We start from the raw sequence: 15,170 nt of genomic DNA, 5'->3' as shown, positions 1-15,170 counted from the left end.
AAAAGATAAAGGCTAAAGTATTTAACTTTATGGGTTACCAACCCCTCGTCATAGCTATCACCTAAAACAGAACTCTGACATGGATCCTCCTAACACGATGCCATCAGAAGAACATGCTGTACAATGCCCTTCTCCAAATGTTTACTCTGAACCTACAATAAGAGAATAATCACACCAATCTACACATCCAGTCTATGAACAGTCAATCTTGGGAAAAGACCTTGAGAGACTATTCTAAATTTAAAAAAGCCACACAAATGACAACTAAACAAAGAAGAAAATATATGCTATAAAAGATACTACTGGTTCCTACCTCAAAGAAATAGATAGTTGAGGTGAAAAGTTAGGTCAGTTAGATGTACATACTCACTCTACAATATAGGCATGTATCAAAACATCCCAATTATTAGAAAAACAAAAAGCAAAAGTTTAGATAACTGGGAAATTTAGAATATAAACATAGTATGTAGTATTGATATTAGATCTGTTGATTGTGATAGTGGACAAGGATGCTTATGCTTCATGCCCATACACGCATGTGTTTTCTGAGAACACAAAGGAGCAGATGGACAACTGGTAGCAGGTAGAAGGTATTCAACTTTCTGAATACACAAAACATGGAGAAAAAATTGGGAGTCAGACATAAATATGGCAGGAGAAAACGAACTAATGCTATAATTTTGTAAGTATAAAACATCAAAAACCAAAAGGATTACAAACACAGACATATCATATCACACAGTCCATATACGTTCTTTTTTTTTTTTTCCGGAGCTGGGGACCGAACCCAGGGCCTTGTGCTTCCTAGGCAAGCGCTCTACCACTGAGCTAAATCCCCAACCCCGCATATACGTTCTAAAACACCACTGCACCACAATTTGTGTATTTTTTTAATGTATCATTGAAATAAAAATAGTACTTTTTAAAAATGCATTTGCAGGGAAAGAGCTTCTCTAAGGAAGGGAATAGTGTACGCGATACACCTGGCTTTAGGAGAGATTTCAAGTAACTGTGGAAATAAAGCATAGAATCGAGAGGATGCTCAAGCTAAAATAGCAGGCTGTATAATCCTAAATACACTACCAAATTCATTCATAGAATTCTGCTGAGGGTTTTTGCATCTACACTTGGTAATGCATTCTAGTGCTTACGTATGAAGAGAACACTAACCTCACATGGTAACTTTAAAAAATGGCCCTTCCTCTTTATTTTTGACATTTCAGAAGGCTTGCTATTAAATCTTTTAATATTCAACAGAATTTGCTTTCCTGTACTTTTCTTTGTTGACAGGGATTCTGACCTTTCTGCCTCCATCCCTCCTGAGTGCAGAGATCACAGGTATAAATCATCACCCCTAATTATACATCCAACTCAACGCTCTGTGCACAGAGCAAGTATTCTACCAGCTGGGCTGCATCCTGAGGTCACCTTCAACCTCCTATGTCTTTACGTCTAAAGTAAATCTCTCCTTTTAAAAAAAATAAACTATTTCTTTTAATTTTATACATTTTGGGTATTTTCCCTGCATATATGCCTGGGTAAGGTTGTTAAATCCTCTATAACTGTAGAAACAAAACAATTGCTATGTGGGTGCTAAGAATTCAACCTGGGCCCTCTGGAAGAGCAGCCAGCTGTCTTAACCAATAAGCCTCCTCTAAAGCCCAAAAGTGAATTTCTTATCCATAGCATATAATGTGGACATCTTTAAAATTCACTCTCTTAATCTCTATCTTCTAAGTAGGAAACTAAGTTCACTGTATTTCCAAGATTACTAACAAAGAGCTTAATTCTGCAACCATGCTCTTTGTTTGCTATTTGTTCATTCATTACTGCTCTCTTCGTAGTTAAATTATCTAATGTGGAATTTTGAGTCCCTTCCCATTTTTTTTTTCTTTTTTTTCGGGGCTGGGGATCAAACCCAGGACCTTGCCCTTCCTAGGCAAGCGCTCTACCACTGAGCCAAATCCCCAACCCCCCCATTTCTTTAATATGATTTTTTATTTTTTTCTTGCTAAGGAGGTTGTTTTTGTGGTTACCTGGAAGATAGAATTAACATTTCACTTTATAAGAGGGAATTTTAAATTAATATCTACTTAGCTTCAAAAACATATAAACTTCTATTCCACCCCATCCTCTACCTCTTACTCCGTGTTTTTATGTAAATGCCTCTGCGTTTTACTTAAAAATACACTGATACTGATTTAAAATCTAGATATGCAGTTCTTCACAGACTTACTCTGTTCATACTTCCTGTTGAGGAAGAAATAAATTCATCAAAACAAGTTCGTCTAAGAACTATTACTACTTCAAAATACCTCAGAATGGGAAAAAAATGGACAACATTCAGACCAATTTTTAAAATGTTATGAAAGATAATTGGCAAACAACATCTACACGCTGTGTCAGGAACTACTTCTGCATGCTATTTCTTTTTTCTTTTTTCTTTTTTCTTTTCTTCTTCTTTTTTTCTTTTTTTCGGAGCTGGGGACCGAACCCAGGGCCTTCCGCTTGCTAGGCAAGCGCTCTACCACTGAGCTAAGTCCCCAACCCCCTTCACGCTATTTCAAGAATCTACGAAACTGAAGCAGAACTGGCAGGACCTGTGATACAGTTAGAATATTTAAATGGACAACACTGATAGACCTCAGAGGCAGGACATGCAATACAGTTAGAGTATTTAAATGGACAACACTGATAGACCTCAGAGGCTTATAGATTTTAGAACAGCTACATGAATGAGAAAACTGAACTCTAATACAAGATCCCATTTAATATCCAGGTATCTGTTATAGACGCCATTCTCTAAAATGTTTCTATCAAAAAGTTTCTTTGAATTCACCTGATGATGCTTGTAACAGTACAACCAGTCCTGTAGGTCTGTCTTCAGAAGAAGGACCACTCTGTCCACAAATAACACAGTCATACACAGCTTCAGAAACTTGAGGTTCTGCTGTGGTAATTTCCATAGGAATATCGTTTTCAGGAGAATCTGGAAGGGGAAAGTTATAACTCTTAAAAGAAAAGTCCCTCTTCAATATGCACTCCCCGAAAAGATCCATTCCAAATACTTTTTAAGTTAAACACTAACAAAACTTTATCATAATACAACTGAGTCCATTGTTCAAGTAAAATGTCAGCTCTATGAAAGAACAAAAATGTGAAGTTGATTAAAACAACTTTAAATAATGCATGAGTCAATATTTTGCTGTAAAATTATTACAATTACAGGTAAAAGTTGATACTAAAAAACAGAAGCAAAAATATCCATGTAGGAGGATGGAGAGATGTCTCAGGTTAAGAGCACTGGGTGCTCTTCCCGAGGCCCTGAGTATAAATCCCAGTAACCACATAAGTGGGATCTGATACCCATTTCTGTCACACGGGCATACGTGCAAATAAAGCACTCATATACATAAATAAGTAATCTTTAAAAAACTCTGTAAGAGAAAATTTTAATTACATTTTTAAGGAACAGGTCATTTGTTTTAGTTTACACTGAGGTTCTGAAGAGAGAAAATTCGTAAGGTGGCAACTCTTATTTTAAAGTTGGTAGCAGCATAACATAGAAAAACAGAGGAATCACTGGTTCCTAATGCTCTATTTCAGTAATATCTCTCAAGTAACTGTCATCAGGGTTTATACAAGGAAACCATTGGATATCCTCATATTATGTGTTAATAAGACAGAACTATTACAGAAAACAACAATGATCTGGTAATATATCACTAACAATAAGAAATTAATAGCAAGGCATATAGCAGACACAGAAAGGTAAATATCAGGTATTTTCTCGTATATGTAGAAACTACTAAACTTAAGATATGATAATTTGAAAGAAGAACTATTATAGAGAAAACAAGGAGGAAAAATATTTTTTAAGTAGACTGTTCATAGCTCTACAATCACATAAGAAATGGTACTTTTCCTCATTATAAAAATCCTAATGCCAATATGAACTGAATTAAAAGGTGAACCTGATGTTTAGAAATATCAATGTGATGGCACTCAAAAATATTTTAAAATATTTTAAATCATTATACTAATCACTGCACTTAATTAATTAATTAATCACTATATTTCAAAATATTTTAAAAATCACTATAAGGACCTTAGAATAACTTGAGAGAAGACCATCAAAATAAATAATCAAATGCTTATTGACAGACCTGACATATGTGAGGGCAGATATATAGAGAACCAAGTCCCCTTAACAACTGCCTCTGCTCAACAACAAAATGGCTAAAATAACGATCTAATCTCAGGCAGGCAATATGGTTCCGAGGGTAAGGACACTTGCCCCCAACCTGACAACCTGAGCTCCATCCCCAGAACCCACATGGTAGAAGGAAAAAGTTGTCCTATGACCTCCACACACTGTAGCCATGGGCACACCTGTACCCATGTGCACGCACAATAATTAAACCACTAATCTGATCATTCTATTACTCTACTGTTTAAATAAAGACAGTAAATTATCTGTACTATTAAAACTGGTAGGGGTTGGGGATTTGGCTCAGTGGTAGAGCGCTTGCCTAGCAAACGCAAGGCCCTGGGTTCGGTCCCCAACTCCGGAAAAAAAAAAAAAATAGAAAAAAAAAAAAAAACTGGTAAAGATTCAGATTAAATTATCACTATAAATAATAACTAGTTGTAAGAGCTTCAAACTAAAATTTCTGACTTACCGACATCCATTGCAGTCTCCATAAAGCTTTTCTGTCGTGAGGCAAACTCTGCAAGCAATTTCTGCTGCCTTTCTCTAGCCTTTTGGCGCCTAAAGAGAAATACAATTATAAATATATGATGTGTTCAAAACCAATCTACTGTCTTTCAGGAACATATGATGTAAAAATGGCCACAAAATCAAGAGCTTCCTTTTTCCTGAATTACTATATTAAATTTCATGCAAGATTTGAATGTGCCTGAGCTGATTCTATCCTTTCCAAATGGCTTCAAACCTACTGTCTGTATAAGTAAAAATAAAAGCTAATTATCTATTTTAGAGTAAGAAACAATGGATAGATTAAAAAAATCCAAATCCTCCACCAATTTTAGCAAAATGGCTGAATACAAGATTAACTCAAAAAAAAAAAAAAACAAAACAAAAACAAAAAAACAGTAGCCTTCCTAATATGTAAATCACAAATGGATTGAAAAAGAAATCAGGAAAAAATACCTTTCATAGTAGCTTCAAATAATATAAAATATCTTGGGGAACTGTAACCGAGCATGGGAAGCACAATGAAGTCACGTATCATGTTTTATCATTAAAAAACTTTAAGTCTTTCAAGAAAGAAGTTGAAGAAGCTATCAGAAGATGGAATGATGTCCCTTGCTTATCAATCAGTAGGATAACAGTAAAAATGGCCACCCTACTGAAAGCAATCTACAGATCAATATAATCCCCATCAAAATCCCAACACAATTCTTTACAGACTGTGAAGGGACAATTCTCAACTTCATATAGGAAAAACAAAAACAGAATAGATAAAACAATCCTGAATAATAAAGAACTTCTGGATGTCTTGTCATTCCAGACTTCAAGTCGCACTATAGAGCTGTAGTAATAAAAACACATGGCACTGGCATAAAGACAGATACACTGACCAATGAAATCAAACTGAAGACCAGACATAACTCTACACACAAATGAACACCTGAGTTTTGATAAAGAAGCCAGAAATACACACTAGGAAAAAGACCACATCTTCAACAAATGGCGCTGGTCAAAATGGATGTCTGCCTGTGGAAGAATGTATATAGATCAATGTTTATCAACCTACACCAAACTCAAGTAGATCAAAGACCTCAACATAAAACCAGATACACTGAAGCCAATAAAAGAGAAAGTGGGGAATAGCCTTGAAGGCACTGTATAGGAGATGACTTTCTGAACAGAACATTGATAGAGCAGGCACTAAGATCAACAATAGTAAAAGGGACATCAGGAAACTGAAAAGCTTCTGTAAGGCAAACGAACATCATCAATAGGACAAAGTGGTAGCCTATAGAATGGTTGGCTACAGACTCTACATCTGATAAGAGGACTAATATCCAAAATATATATGAAGAATTCAAGAAACTAGATAGTATCAAAATTCAAATCTAGCTTAGAAATGGGAAACATCTAAACAGAGACTTCTAAATAGAGGAATCTCAAATGAATGAGAAACATTTTAAAAACATTCAACATCTTTAGCCATCTTATTATCTTTTATTTTGTCATGTTTAGTTTTTATCTCTTAGAAACCAGTTCTTTTCTAATGAGAGACAGAAAGGGACTGGAGAGAAGGTGGGGAAGAACTGGCGGAGTAGAGGGAGAGGAAACTATACTGTATGAGAAAAGAAACTATTTCAATTTAAAAAAGAGAAAAAAGAAAAGAAAATCTGGATTTCCAACAATATAATATCCAAAGTATTTGTCAGAGGCAGCAAAAGCAAGAAGTCCTGTCAGCACGAGACAGTAAAGAGGTTCTATAAAAACCTACGATGTGGGGCTGGGGATTTAGCTCAGTGGTAGAGCGCTTACCTAGGAAGCGCAAGGCCCTGGGTTCGGTCCCCAGCTCCGAAAAAAAGAACCAAAAAAAAAAAAAAAAAAAAAAAAAAAAACCTACGATGTTTACATATAAAGAAAGTCTAAAAGATAAGAATAGTCACTTATTGCTACTCTAAGACTAGCTGTCTCCTAATAGCAGGAGCAGAAGCCATTAAATTTCTCAGCTTCTAAGAGCATCTCTAGGTTAGATTATTTTGAGTGAAGTAAAAGAGGTGAGTCCCAAAATTAGCAAAGAATAAAAAGCATTCTAAATCTAAATAATTATTCCTTTGGATTATTTCATTGTTCTTTTAGCATTTACCATTCATCTTCTTCCAAAGAATATTTTAGGACTGTTGGCAAGCAATGATAATAAATTAATAATATAGAATTATACATATGAATACAAAAGCAAAAGGAAATTGTAAAGACTTGGGCTTCCCTGATTATATTATAGAAACAATACTACTACCATGAAATTGTACTTCTATTAAGGAAGTTAGAACAATAATTTTATCAAAGAGAAGAAACGGGTGAAAAAGGTAAGCTGTTTATTAGTCAAATAGACAACTATTTAAGTTTGCATGACCATAACCAGATACAGATCAGAGCCTGTGATACAAAGCACACAGTATACAATATACATCTCACTTCCTTCTGATACCAATCTAAGCTAAGCACAATGAAGTCACACAGAATGCTAAACTGAGTTCATGTATAGTCATTTCTATGGGAGCCTAAAAGTAGTTTTCTGTTCATCTGAAATGAAGCAAAGTTGTAACATCTAGAACTTGAAAGCTGAACTTCTAATAGCAGTTTGAGAATCCTTGCACATTGCTCCTGTCAAATCAATGGAGGAAATCAAGAACACCTACAGAGAAAGGACTGTGGCACTTGAAAAGTCACAGTTTGCCAACAATTTTCAAAACAGTTTTACTTACTTTGTAGGTAATTTAAGAGTTATATAAGAAAATGTGCCTTGTTGTCTTATATCTATCTCTCTTTTGCATTGTTTTTAAGGCAAAATACTATATAGGTTAATCATTCATCTTATCCCAAATTTAATTCTGTTTGATACTGATCAGTTCAAAAAATAAATAAATCTACCTACCCACACCTTCCTGAACATGAAGGAAGGCTCTCATTGCCAGAAGTAAACAGTCTAGCACAAGAGGGTATTTTATGGTTAAAGAGTACAAGAAATTGGTTATATGTAGCAGTTGGTGGGAACAGATACAGAGACCCACAGTCGGACATTAGGTGGAGCTTATGGAATCCAGCAGAAGGGAAGAAGAATTGTAGGAGTGAGAGGGGTGAAGGGTACCTCAAGAAAACTCACAGAATGAACCGACCTGGGCTCACAGAGGCTCACAGAAACTGAACTGACAATAACCAGGAGCCTGCATGGGACTGACCTAGGCCCTCTGCACATAAGTTACAATTACAATTATGTAGTTTGGTCTTTGTGTGGGATTCTGAACAGTGGGAGCAGAGGCTGTCTCTGACTCCGCTGCCTGCCTTGGGACCCCTCACCCCTACTGGGTTGCTTTGTCTCTTCTCAATAGAAGATGTGCCTAGTCTTACTGCAACTTGATGTGCTATGGCTGGTTGATATTCATGTGAGGCCTCTCTTTTCTGAAAAGGAGCTAGTGGTAGGGGAGAGCATGGAGAAGGAGGGGAAGCTGCAGTCAGGATATTGAAGAACAGAATCAGCTTAAACTCATAGTTTTGAATACATAAGGACAAGTACAAAAATTTGTCTTCTGTCTCTTCAACCCCTAATGCAAAGACACACAATTTTTTTTCCAGTTCTATTCATTAAGAGGACCTGAAAGTAGCTATACTTCATTAGAAAAGGTGCAAGGATTATAGTTTCTAAATCCCATTCTCCAGTAAAAGTAACCAGAACTCCATGGGAAATGGCTGATTCTAGGGCAAGATGAGCCTGGGGACACCTCTCTGCCTATAGAGGGTAGCATGCTCAGTTAGTGAGGAGAACTGACCAAAAAAGATGAAGATCTTAGCATTAACTCTTGGTGGCTAACCTACAATGTTTGATCATCAGAATGAATACTGACTAGATCAGATAGATGATAACTCAAAGTAAAACAGAAACTCCACGAGTTTATGACTAAATAAAACAGTCCCCTCAAAGGTGATAAAAGGAAAATTACAGAGTCTCAACGTATACAGCAGCTGCAAAGAAGAGTAAGGTAAATGGACAGTGCAGCAGTCGCCTGTAGACACACTAACAGGTCAAGTAACATGACAGAAGCTGCAAGCTCACTGATGTCCCTGCCAGGCAGCAGACAAGCCCACAATGTCACTGCTGTCCTGACCCTTCAGAGGTTCCACAATCGTGAAAATAATAGAAAGACTGATAAAACTGATCCACATTGAAAGAGACCAAAAAGATAACAACAATTCAATTCAATAAGCAATTGTACACTGAATATTTCTCTAATGAGAAACCTTAAACGACTATTTCAACATGAGATCTTATAATTTAATCATACTTAAATACAAAGTTAACTCCTTAATCTTATAGAATCTTACAGTTCTGCTGTGGTTACATAAGAAAAGGCCTGTACCTCTAGGAACTAAAGTATCCCAGTGTGGAGGGCAGCACACCAGCAACCTACTCAGAAACCTCAGCAAGGCCCTAAACCATTTCTCCACATTGGAGATTACTTTAAAATAAAGCCCATGAAAATTTAAGTGTATACTCAAAGAAATGGTGTCACTAAGGAATATATATAAATGTATTATGTATCTGCTTAAAGCACTCCAAGAGTAATACAGAAATGCTTCAATAGACAAGCTCTGATCAATCCAGTGGGTGTGGCCTCTCTCACCACCTCTGGGTGAGCTCTGAAGATGAGGATCTTCTTTCATTAAAGCCACTGTGCACCTCACCTCTAAGCACATATATTATGAGTCTACCTGCTGATAAAAGAACATTCCAAGTAATAAATCTGTACATCAAACATGGTATGATCTATTGTATAACTAAAATTCAAGTGCATTTCTTGGGTACTCAGGAGCTAAGAGCATTTACTGCTCTTGCAGAGGATCTGTGTTTAGTTCCCAGTTCTCCATGTGACAATGCACAATCACCTGACACTCCTGTTTCAGAGTATGCAACACCCTCTTCTGGGCTCCACACGTACCAGGCACACACATGGTGAACAGTCATACATGCACCCATGCATATAAAATAAACCTTTTTTAATGTATTAATCAAAGTTCTGTGAAACCAACTTTTTAACAAAATTCTACATTATTCCATTAGACACACATGTTAATAAGGACAAGTTCCGTGAGATTCAGTACATTTAAGAACTATTCTGGACGTTGAGAATGCTAAAGGAAATTATTAAGACTAAGACTTCTGTGTTGGCTAGTCTTGTGTCAACTTAACACACAAACTGTCTGAAAGGAGGGAAACTTAATAGAGAAAAATCCCTCTATAAGCCCCAACTGCAAGACATTGTCTAATTAGCTGTTGATGGAGGAGGGACTAGCTAGCCCTTGTGGGTTTGGGTTCATATGAAAGCAGGCTGAGCAAGCCATGGGAAGCAAGCCAGTAAGCAGCACTCTGCCAGGCTTCTGCATCAGCTCCTGCCTCCAGGTTCCTGACCTGTTTGAGTTTCTGTGCTGACTTCTTTTAGTAATGAACATCAATATGGCAGTGTCAGCCACCTAAACACTTTTCTCCACACCTTGCTTCTGGTCATGGTGTTTTGCTGCAGCAATAGAAACCCTGAGGCAACTCCCATTTGTACTTCTGTGTTCTTTCTATGGAACCAGTGTATTGTGGAAAAGATGCCAAAGTTTTTATAGGTGAGAGAGAACTGCCAACACCAAGAGTTTATAAACTGCCTTTTGTTATCGCAAAACTTAATCTAAAACAGAAGAGACACAGCAAGGTTCAAACTCACCTCCCTTAACTGTCTGCTATAGAATTAGTTCCAAATGTTCATCAATGTCTTCACTCTTGAAAGGAGTTTCCTTTGCCTTCTCTCTCTCTCTCTCTCTCTCTCTCTCTCTCTCTCTCTCTCTCTCTCTCTCTCTCTGTGTGTGTGTGTGTGTGTGTGTGTGTGTGTGTGTGTGTGTGTGTGTAGGGAAGGGAGAGGGAGGGGAAGGAATAGAGGGACAGAGGGACAGAGGGACGGAGGGAGAGAGAGAGAGTCTTCACTTTTTTGTAGTGCTGGAACTTAACTCCTGGGTGTTAAGCATGAGTGCTACCACTGAACTACATCCCCAATTCCTACAGCATCACATTAAAAGGACTCCTGTAGAAATGGTATCTAAACTATGTCTTCTAGTGTCATAGCTATTATTAGCAATAATTACAAAATACTCTTAACCAAATAAACTTTGATTCACTGCATGTTTACCTTCTTAAAACAGAACAGCCTAGTACATAATCAGGAGGGAAAAAACCTCCAATTTAAAGAGATTAGCAGAAGTAAGTCAACTCATTTTCAACTTTCCACTTTTATTAATAGATGCATTAAATTTAAATGCCATTTAAATTACACATCAGTTCTTTAGAATTCCTATTCATAAAGTGTAATCCTATAAGAAGAAAATAGGAATGTTATTATTATTCTATTTATCCCTTTTTTAGGACTTTTGTGGTTTGCTTGTGCTTTTGACTTTGGTCAACATATGCATGGAGGTGTGGGTGGCAGCATGGGGACTCTTTCTATCATTTTCTCCTTATTCCCTCCACACTGGGCACTCAGTGAACCAGCAGCTGACTGTTTCAGCTAGAGAGTCCGGTCAGTGAGCTCCAAGGGGACCGCACACAGGCACAGCCATGCCCAGATTTGACAGCTGCTAGGCACTCGGCTCTCTCCTTTGTACAGTGCACTTACCCACTCTGCCATCTCCGCAGCCCCTATGTACTTTCTTTGTCTCTAAACACAATTTTTTCTTACACAATCACATATGTGACTAAAATGGCTTCTCACACAGTTATTCCAGGACGATCTCCCTCATAACTAGCAAATTACGTGGGACTGTCAAACTTATGTGAACTCAGAACACCAAACAAAATTGATAGTTTTTTTCTCTGTCCTTTTACATCGTCGTCGTCATTAGTGCCACCTGTACTCGTTAGTTTTAATTATCAACTTTACCAAGCTCCAGTCACCTCAGAAGGAAGCCTCAGTTCAGGGACTGCCCAGATCAACTGGCCTGGGGATTTTGTGGGGAAATCGTCTTGATTGTTACTGACACAGGTAGTCCAGCCCACTGTACGTACCACCATTCTCTGGGAAGGTGGCCGTGGGATGGATATGTGTGTGTGTGTGTGTGTGTGTGTGTGTGTGTGTGTGTGTGTGTGATCTCCCAGGACCCACAAGACAGAACAGACTTCTAAAAGTGGTCCTCTGACCTCCATATGCACACAGTAGCCTATGTATTAACATGCATACAAGCATATGTGCATGCACACACACAATAAATAAATGTTTTTTTAAGGAAATATCCAAAAATACTTTATTTGCTATTTAAAGTAAAGTTAAACCTTCTTTCTTCACAGCAAGAGAATCCTTAGGTGCTGCAGCAGTAATAGTATTAGCAGTGTTTCTGAAGACGCCTCCAACTTTCAGTGTAATTTTACACTGGAGTCAGCAATTCCCATCTTTTTATCCATAAAGTACTCCGCATCCCACACACACAAGCACTAGCTGTGGCCAATCATTCACCTTACAAAGCAAGCAGCTGTGGCTGTTGTAACTCAAATAACCAGGTCATTAGCCCTGAATGACCGAAGAAGAGAAAAGCCCAAATCATAAACTGTCCTGTAAATATTAGAAACAGTAAAAATGACAATACCTTTCCTCCTTGTCCAGAGTCTTCTTCTCTGCTGTGGTGATCTTTTTGGGTGGCACGGGAGGAGTCACTTTTCTGCATATCTCTTCAATGATGCGCTTGTTCATTCTGCTTTGCACTGCAGCTTTTAGCAAAATCCTTTCTACAGCAGTTATACCGTCTCCATGACTGTATTTTGGAATTTCTGGTTGTATTAAAACTTCTATGTCATCAAGCCATGGAGGATAGTAAGAGTTTTGTTTTCCTGAGAGTTTGTGGTGAAGTTTTATTAGCAAAGACAATATGCTTTCCTTAATTTCCAAAATGGCTGTGGTTAACTGGGGAGCTGAGCCAGGAGCTGACCATTTACTTGGAGTCTTGGGCCGAACCACCTGATTTGCTTCACTGTTGTTTCGATTGATGATCTCCTGAAATTTCTTTCTACGCTCTGCTACTAAGCTGAAAACTTGAGCTGTACCAGAATTCTACCAGTAAAATTAAGAACAACAGAAAGATGAAGAAGTTAGCCAATAACCAATTCTAAAAATGTATCAATCACTGTATTTATCCAAAAGGAATGCTTCATTTTCATCCAAAGATTTCTCTAGCAGATAACTCATTTCCTTCATTTCTTTCTCAAATAGATATACGACCACTTTATGGGGACAGCGGTAAGGAACAGAAGGTCACCGCAGTTGACCCTCTGTTCAACCTGAGCCAATGTTCCACTAAAAACAAACAAAGCGTAGGCCAAACCTGCAGCCATATTACAAAACAACAAAAATTAAAGAAAACTAAAATACATAAACTGAGCTTCTCAGTTTAAGAAAAACTGCTGTCTCACACACCACTCATGAAGAAACTGCATAGACTCTGTTACCTTCTGTAGGGGTGCTACAGCTTCCACACAGAAAACACATTCCATTTCCCTTCATTTTTTAAGACAGTAAATATTAATTTCACTTTTAAGGAACTTCAAAGTGAAAATTACAAAGATTTCAAGTTTTAAAACTGAAATATAAGGATACAATCTAAAGACTAAATTAATTTGCTTCACACTGCATATCACCATATGTTATTTGAATAGACATTTTTAGTCAAGTGCTCTTCTCAATAATTTGTCTTCTAAACAGTCCTTTTGCCAAAGCAAACACATCAGTCCTCTTAGACATCATCTTTTAATTAAAATATGAATCAGTTTAATGGATCTCATCTTTCTAAAAAGAACGCTAAAAAGTATCCTTTTGTAAGTCTAATTACAGTATAAAATTTTAACATTCAATGTTTTTAAAGTACTCTACAACATTAGGATCAAAAGAGCCTCTGATAGAGGTTCCAAGTTTTTAATTAAAATCCTTTATAGTGTTCACAACAAAAATATGTCAAATGCAAGAAATATTCTAACCAATAGACTTGACTAGAAGAAATACTAATTCAGCTCTCTCTATTCACATGATACGTAGTGTATAGGAAAGAAAACTACTTATCTGACACGTCATCTTAATACTTTTTCTTTTTTAAATTTTATTTATTTTATATATATATGGGAGTCTTAGCCACATATATGTCTGTGCATCATGTGCATGCCTGGTGCTTGGGACTGTGAGCCAGTATGTGGGTGTTGGGATTGAACCCAGTTCCCCTGGAAGGGATGACAGTGCTCTTAACTGCTGAGCCTTCTCTCCCGCTACACTTCTCACTTTATTTTAAAGATTAATTAAGCAACATGCAAAGAGCTGGTCTTCACAATGAGTTCCAAAACACAACAGACGAAATACAAGTACTTATAGGCCTGTTTCATTAGTTAATTGCCTGTTTCATTAGTTAATTGCCACAGAAGCAAAAGAAAAAAAAATATTTTTAATAGGCATGCTGCCAGCAATAATATTTATTTTGATTTAGGAATAGTCATTTTTAAGATGTTAATAAGACAATTGAAATTCTAATGTAAGTAGATACAAGTAGGCCACCTGAAACTGTCCAGAACACTTTTAACACTAAAATGAAAAATTTACTACTAACCACTCTGCATTTTTTGATCAATAACATAAATTTACCTGAAATTAAATATAAATAACCTTATTAAAGGTAAAAAACTAATTTCGAGAAATCTTTTTTATTTAATTATATTAATCACACACAAACACACACAAATACTTCAGTGTTTTTTTTTTTTCCTCATTTCCAATTAGCCATGTTGCTAGTTAATGCAAATACCATACACATCTACCTCTCTTTGAAGAACTTTAGGCCGTCGGGAATTCTAGCAGGTTGAAGGAAAAAAAATGGTTAAGGCCACAGCGCTCAGACATGTCAAGAAAGAAAAGACAACCTAAAGCCCCCTAACAGTGTTTTCTTCCGAATGCTGGAGGTTATCTAAGCATATCTCAGTACAACATAAACCTTTCCCTTTCATCTCTCTCGCTTTTAAACTTACTTGTAAAGAGCCCAAGCCATCAGAGCTCGTGCTGGCGAGGGAATCCCTTTTCAACTCAGGAGCAGTCTCTGGGACTCGCACTCTGACATAATTTATAAAGTGCCGCATGTTTGATACCAAGTTACTGCCAGGGAACCAACTATCATGACAACGTTCTGGTCCACCCATTGATACCTAAGATATATGCAAACAAATCAATCAATCAATCAATCAATGGATCAATTAATTAATCAACAGAAAATAAGTACTCACACATATGTACACTCCCCAGAAGCCATAATTTTTGTTCCCACTATAACACCAAAAGTACATAAACAGCTTTCTTTAATTTTTTTCATTTAAATGATAAATTTCAACAGTTTTGTGCATAAAGTAATT

The 15,170-nt window shown here is 36.9% G+C and overlaps 1 protein-coding gene across 8 annotated transcripts in view; it reads right to left on the bottom strand.

Annotated features, from left to right (window-relative positions):
* The window catches only part of Ubr3 (ubiquitin protein ligase E3 component n-recognin 3), a 156,967-nt gene that overhangs the window by 55,355 nt on the left and 86,442 nt on the right, over nt 1-15,170 (bottom strand). For 5 of the 8 annotated variants that reach the window (XR_005501856.2, XR_005501857.1, XM_039104847.2 and 2 more), the window contains exons 22-26: nt 14,793-14,966; nt 14,586-14,618; nt 12,380-12,840; nt 4,683-4,771; nt 2,840-2,989 (exon numbers count right to left, since the gene is read on the bottom strand). Coding sequence is in view for 6 of the 8 variants with exons in the window: in XM_039104847.2 (XP_038960775.1) it covers nt 2,840-2,989; nt 4,683-4,771; nt 12,380-12,840; nt 14,586-14,618; nt 14,793-14,966 (907 nt within the window). In the remaining 2 variants the exon portion in view is untranslated. The remainder of the gene's footprint in view (nt 1-2,839; nt 2,990-4,682; nt 4,772-12,379; nt 12,841-14,585; nt 14,619-14,792; nt 14,967-15,170) is intronic. The other 3 variants (NM_001134550.3, XM_039104850.2, XM_039104851.2) reach the window with 1 other exon arrangement.

Source organism: Rattus norvegicus, chromosome 3, assembly GCF_036323735.1.
Source record: "Rattus norvegicus strain BN/NHsdMcwi chromosome 3, GRCr8, whole genome shotgun sequence".
Classification (NCBI taxonomy): domain Eukaryota; kingdom Metazoa; phylum Chordata; class Mammalia; order Rodentia; family Muridae; genus Rattus; species Rattus norvegicus.
Note: the sequence above shows the minus strand (reverse complement) of the source record. Positions and strands in the feature narration are given on the sequence as shown.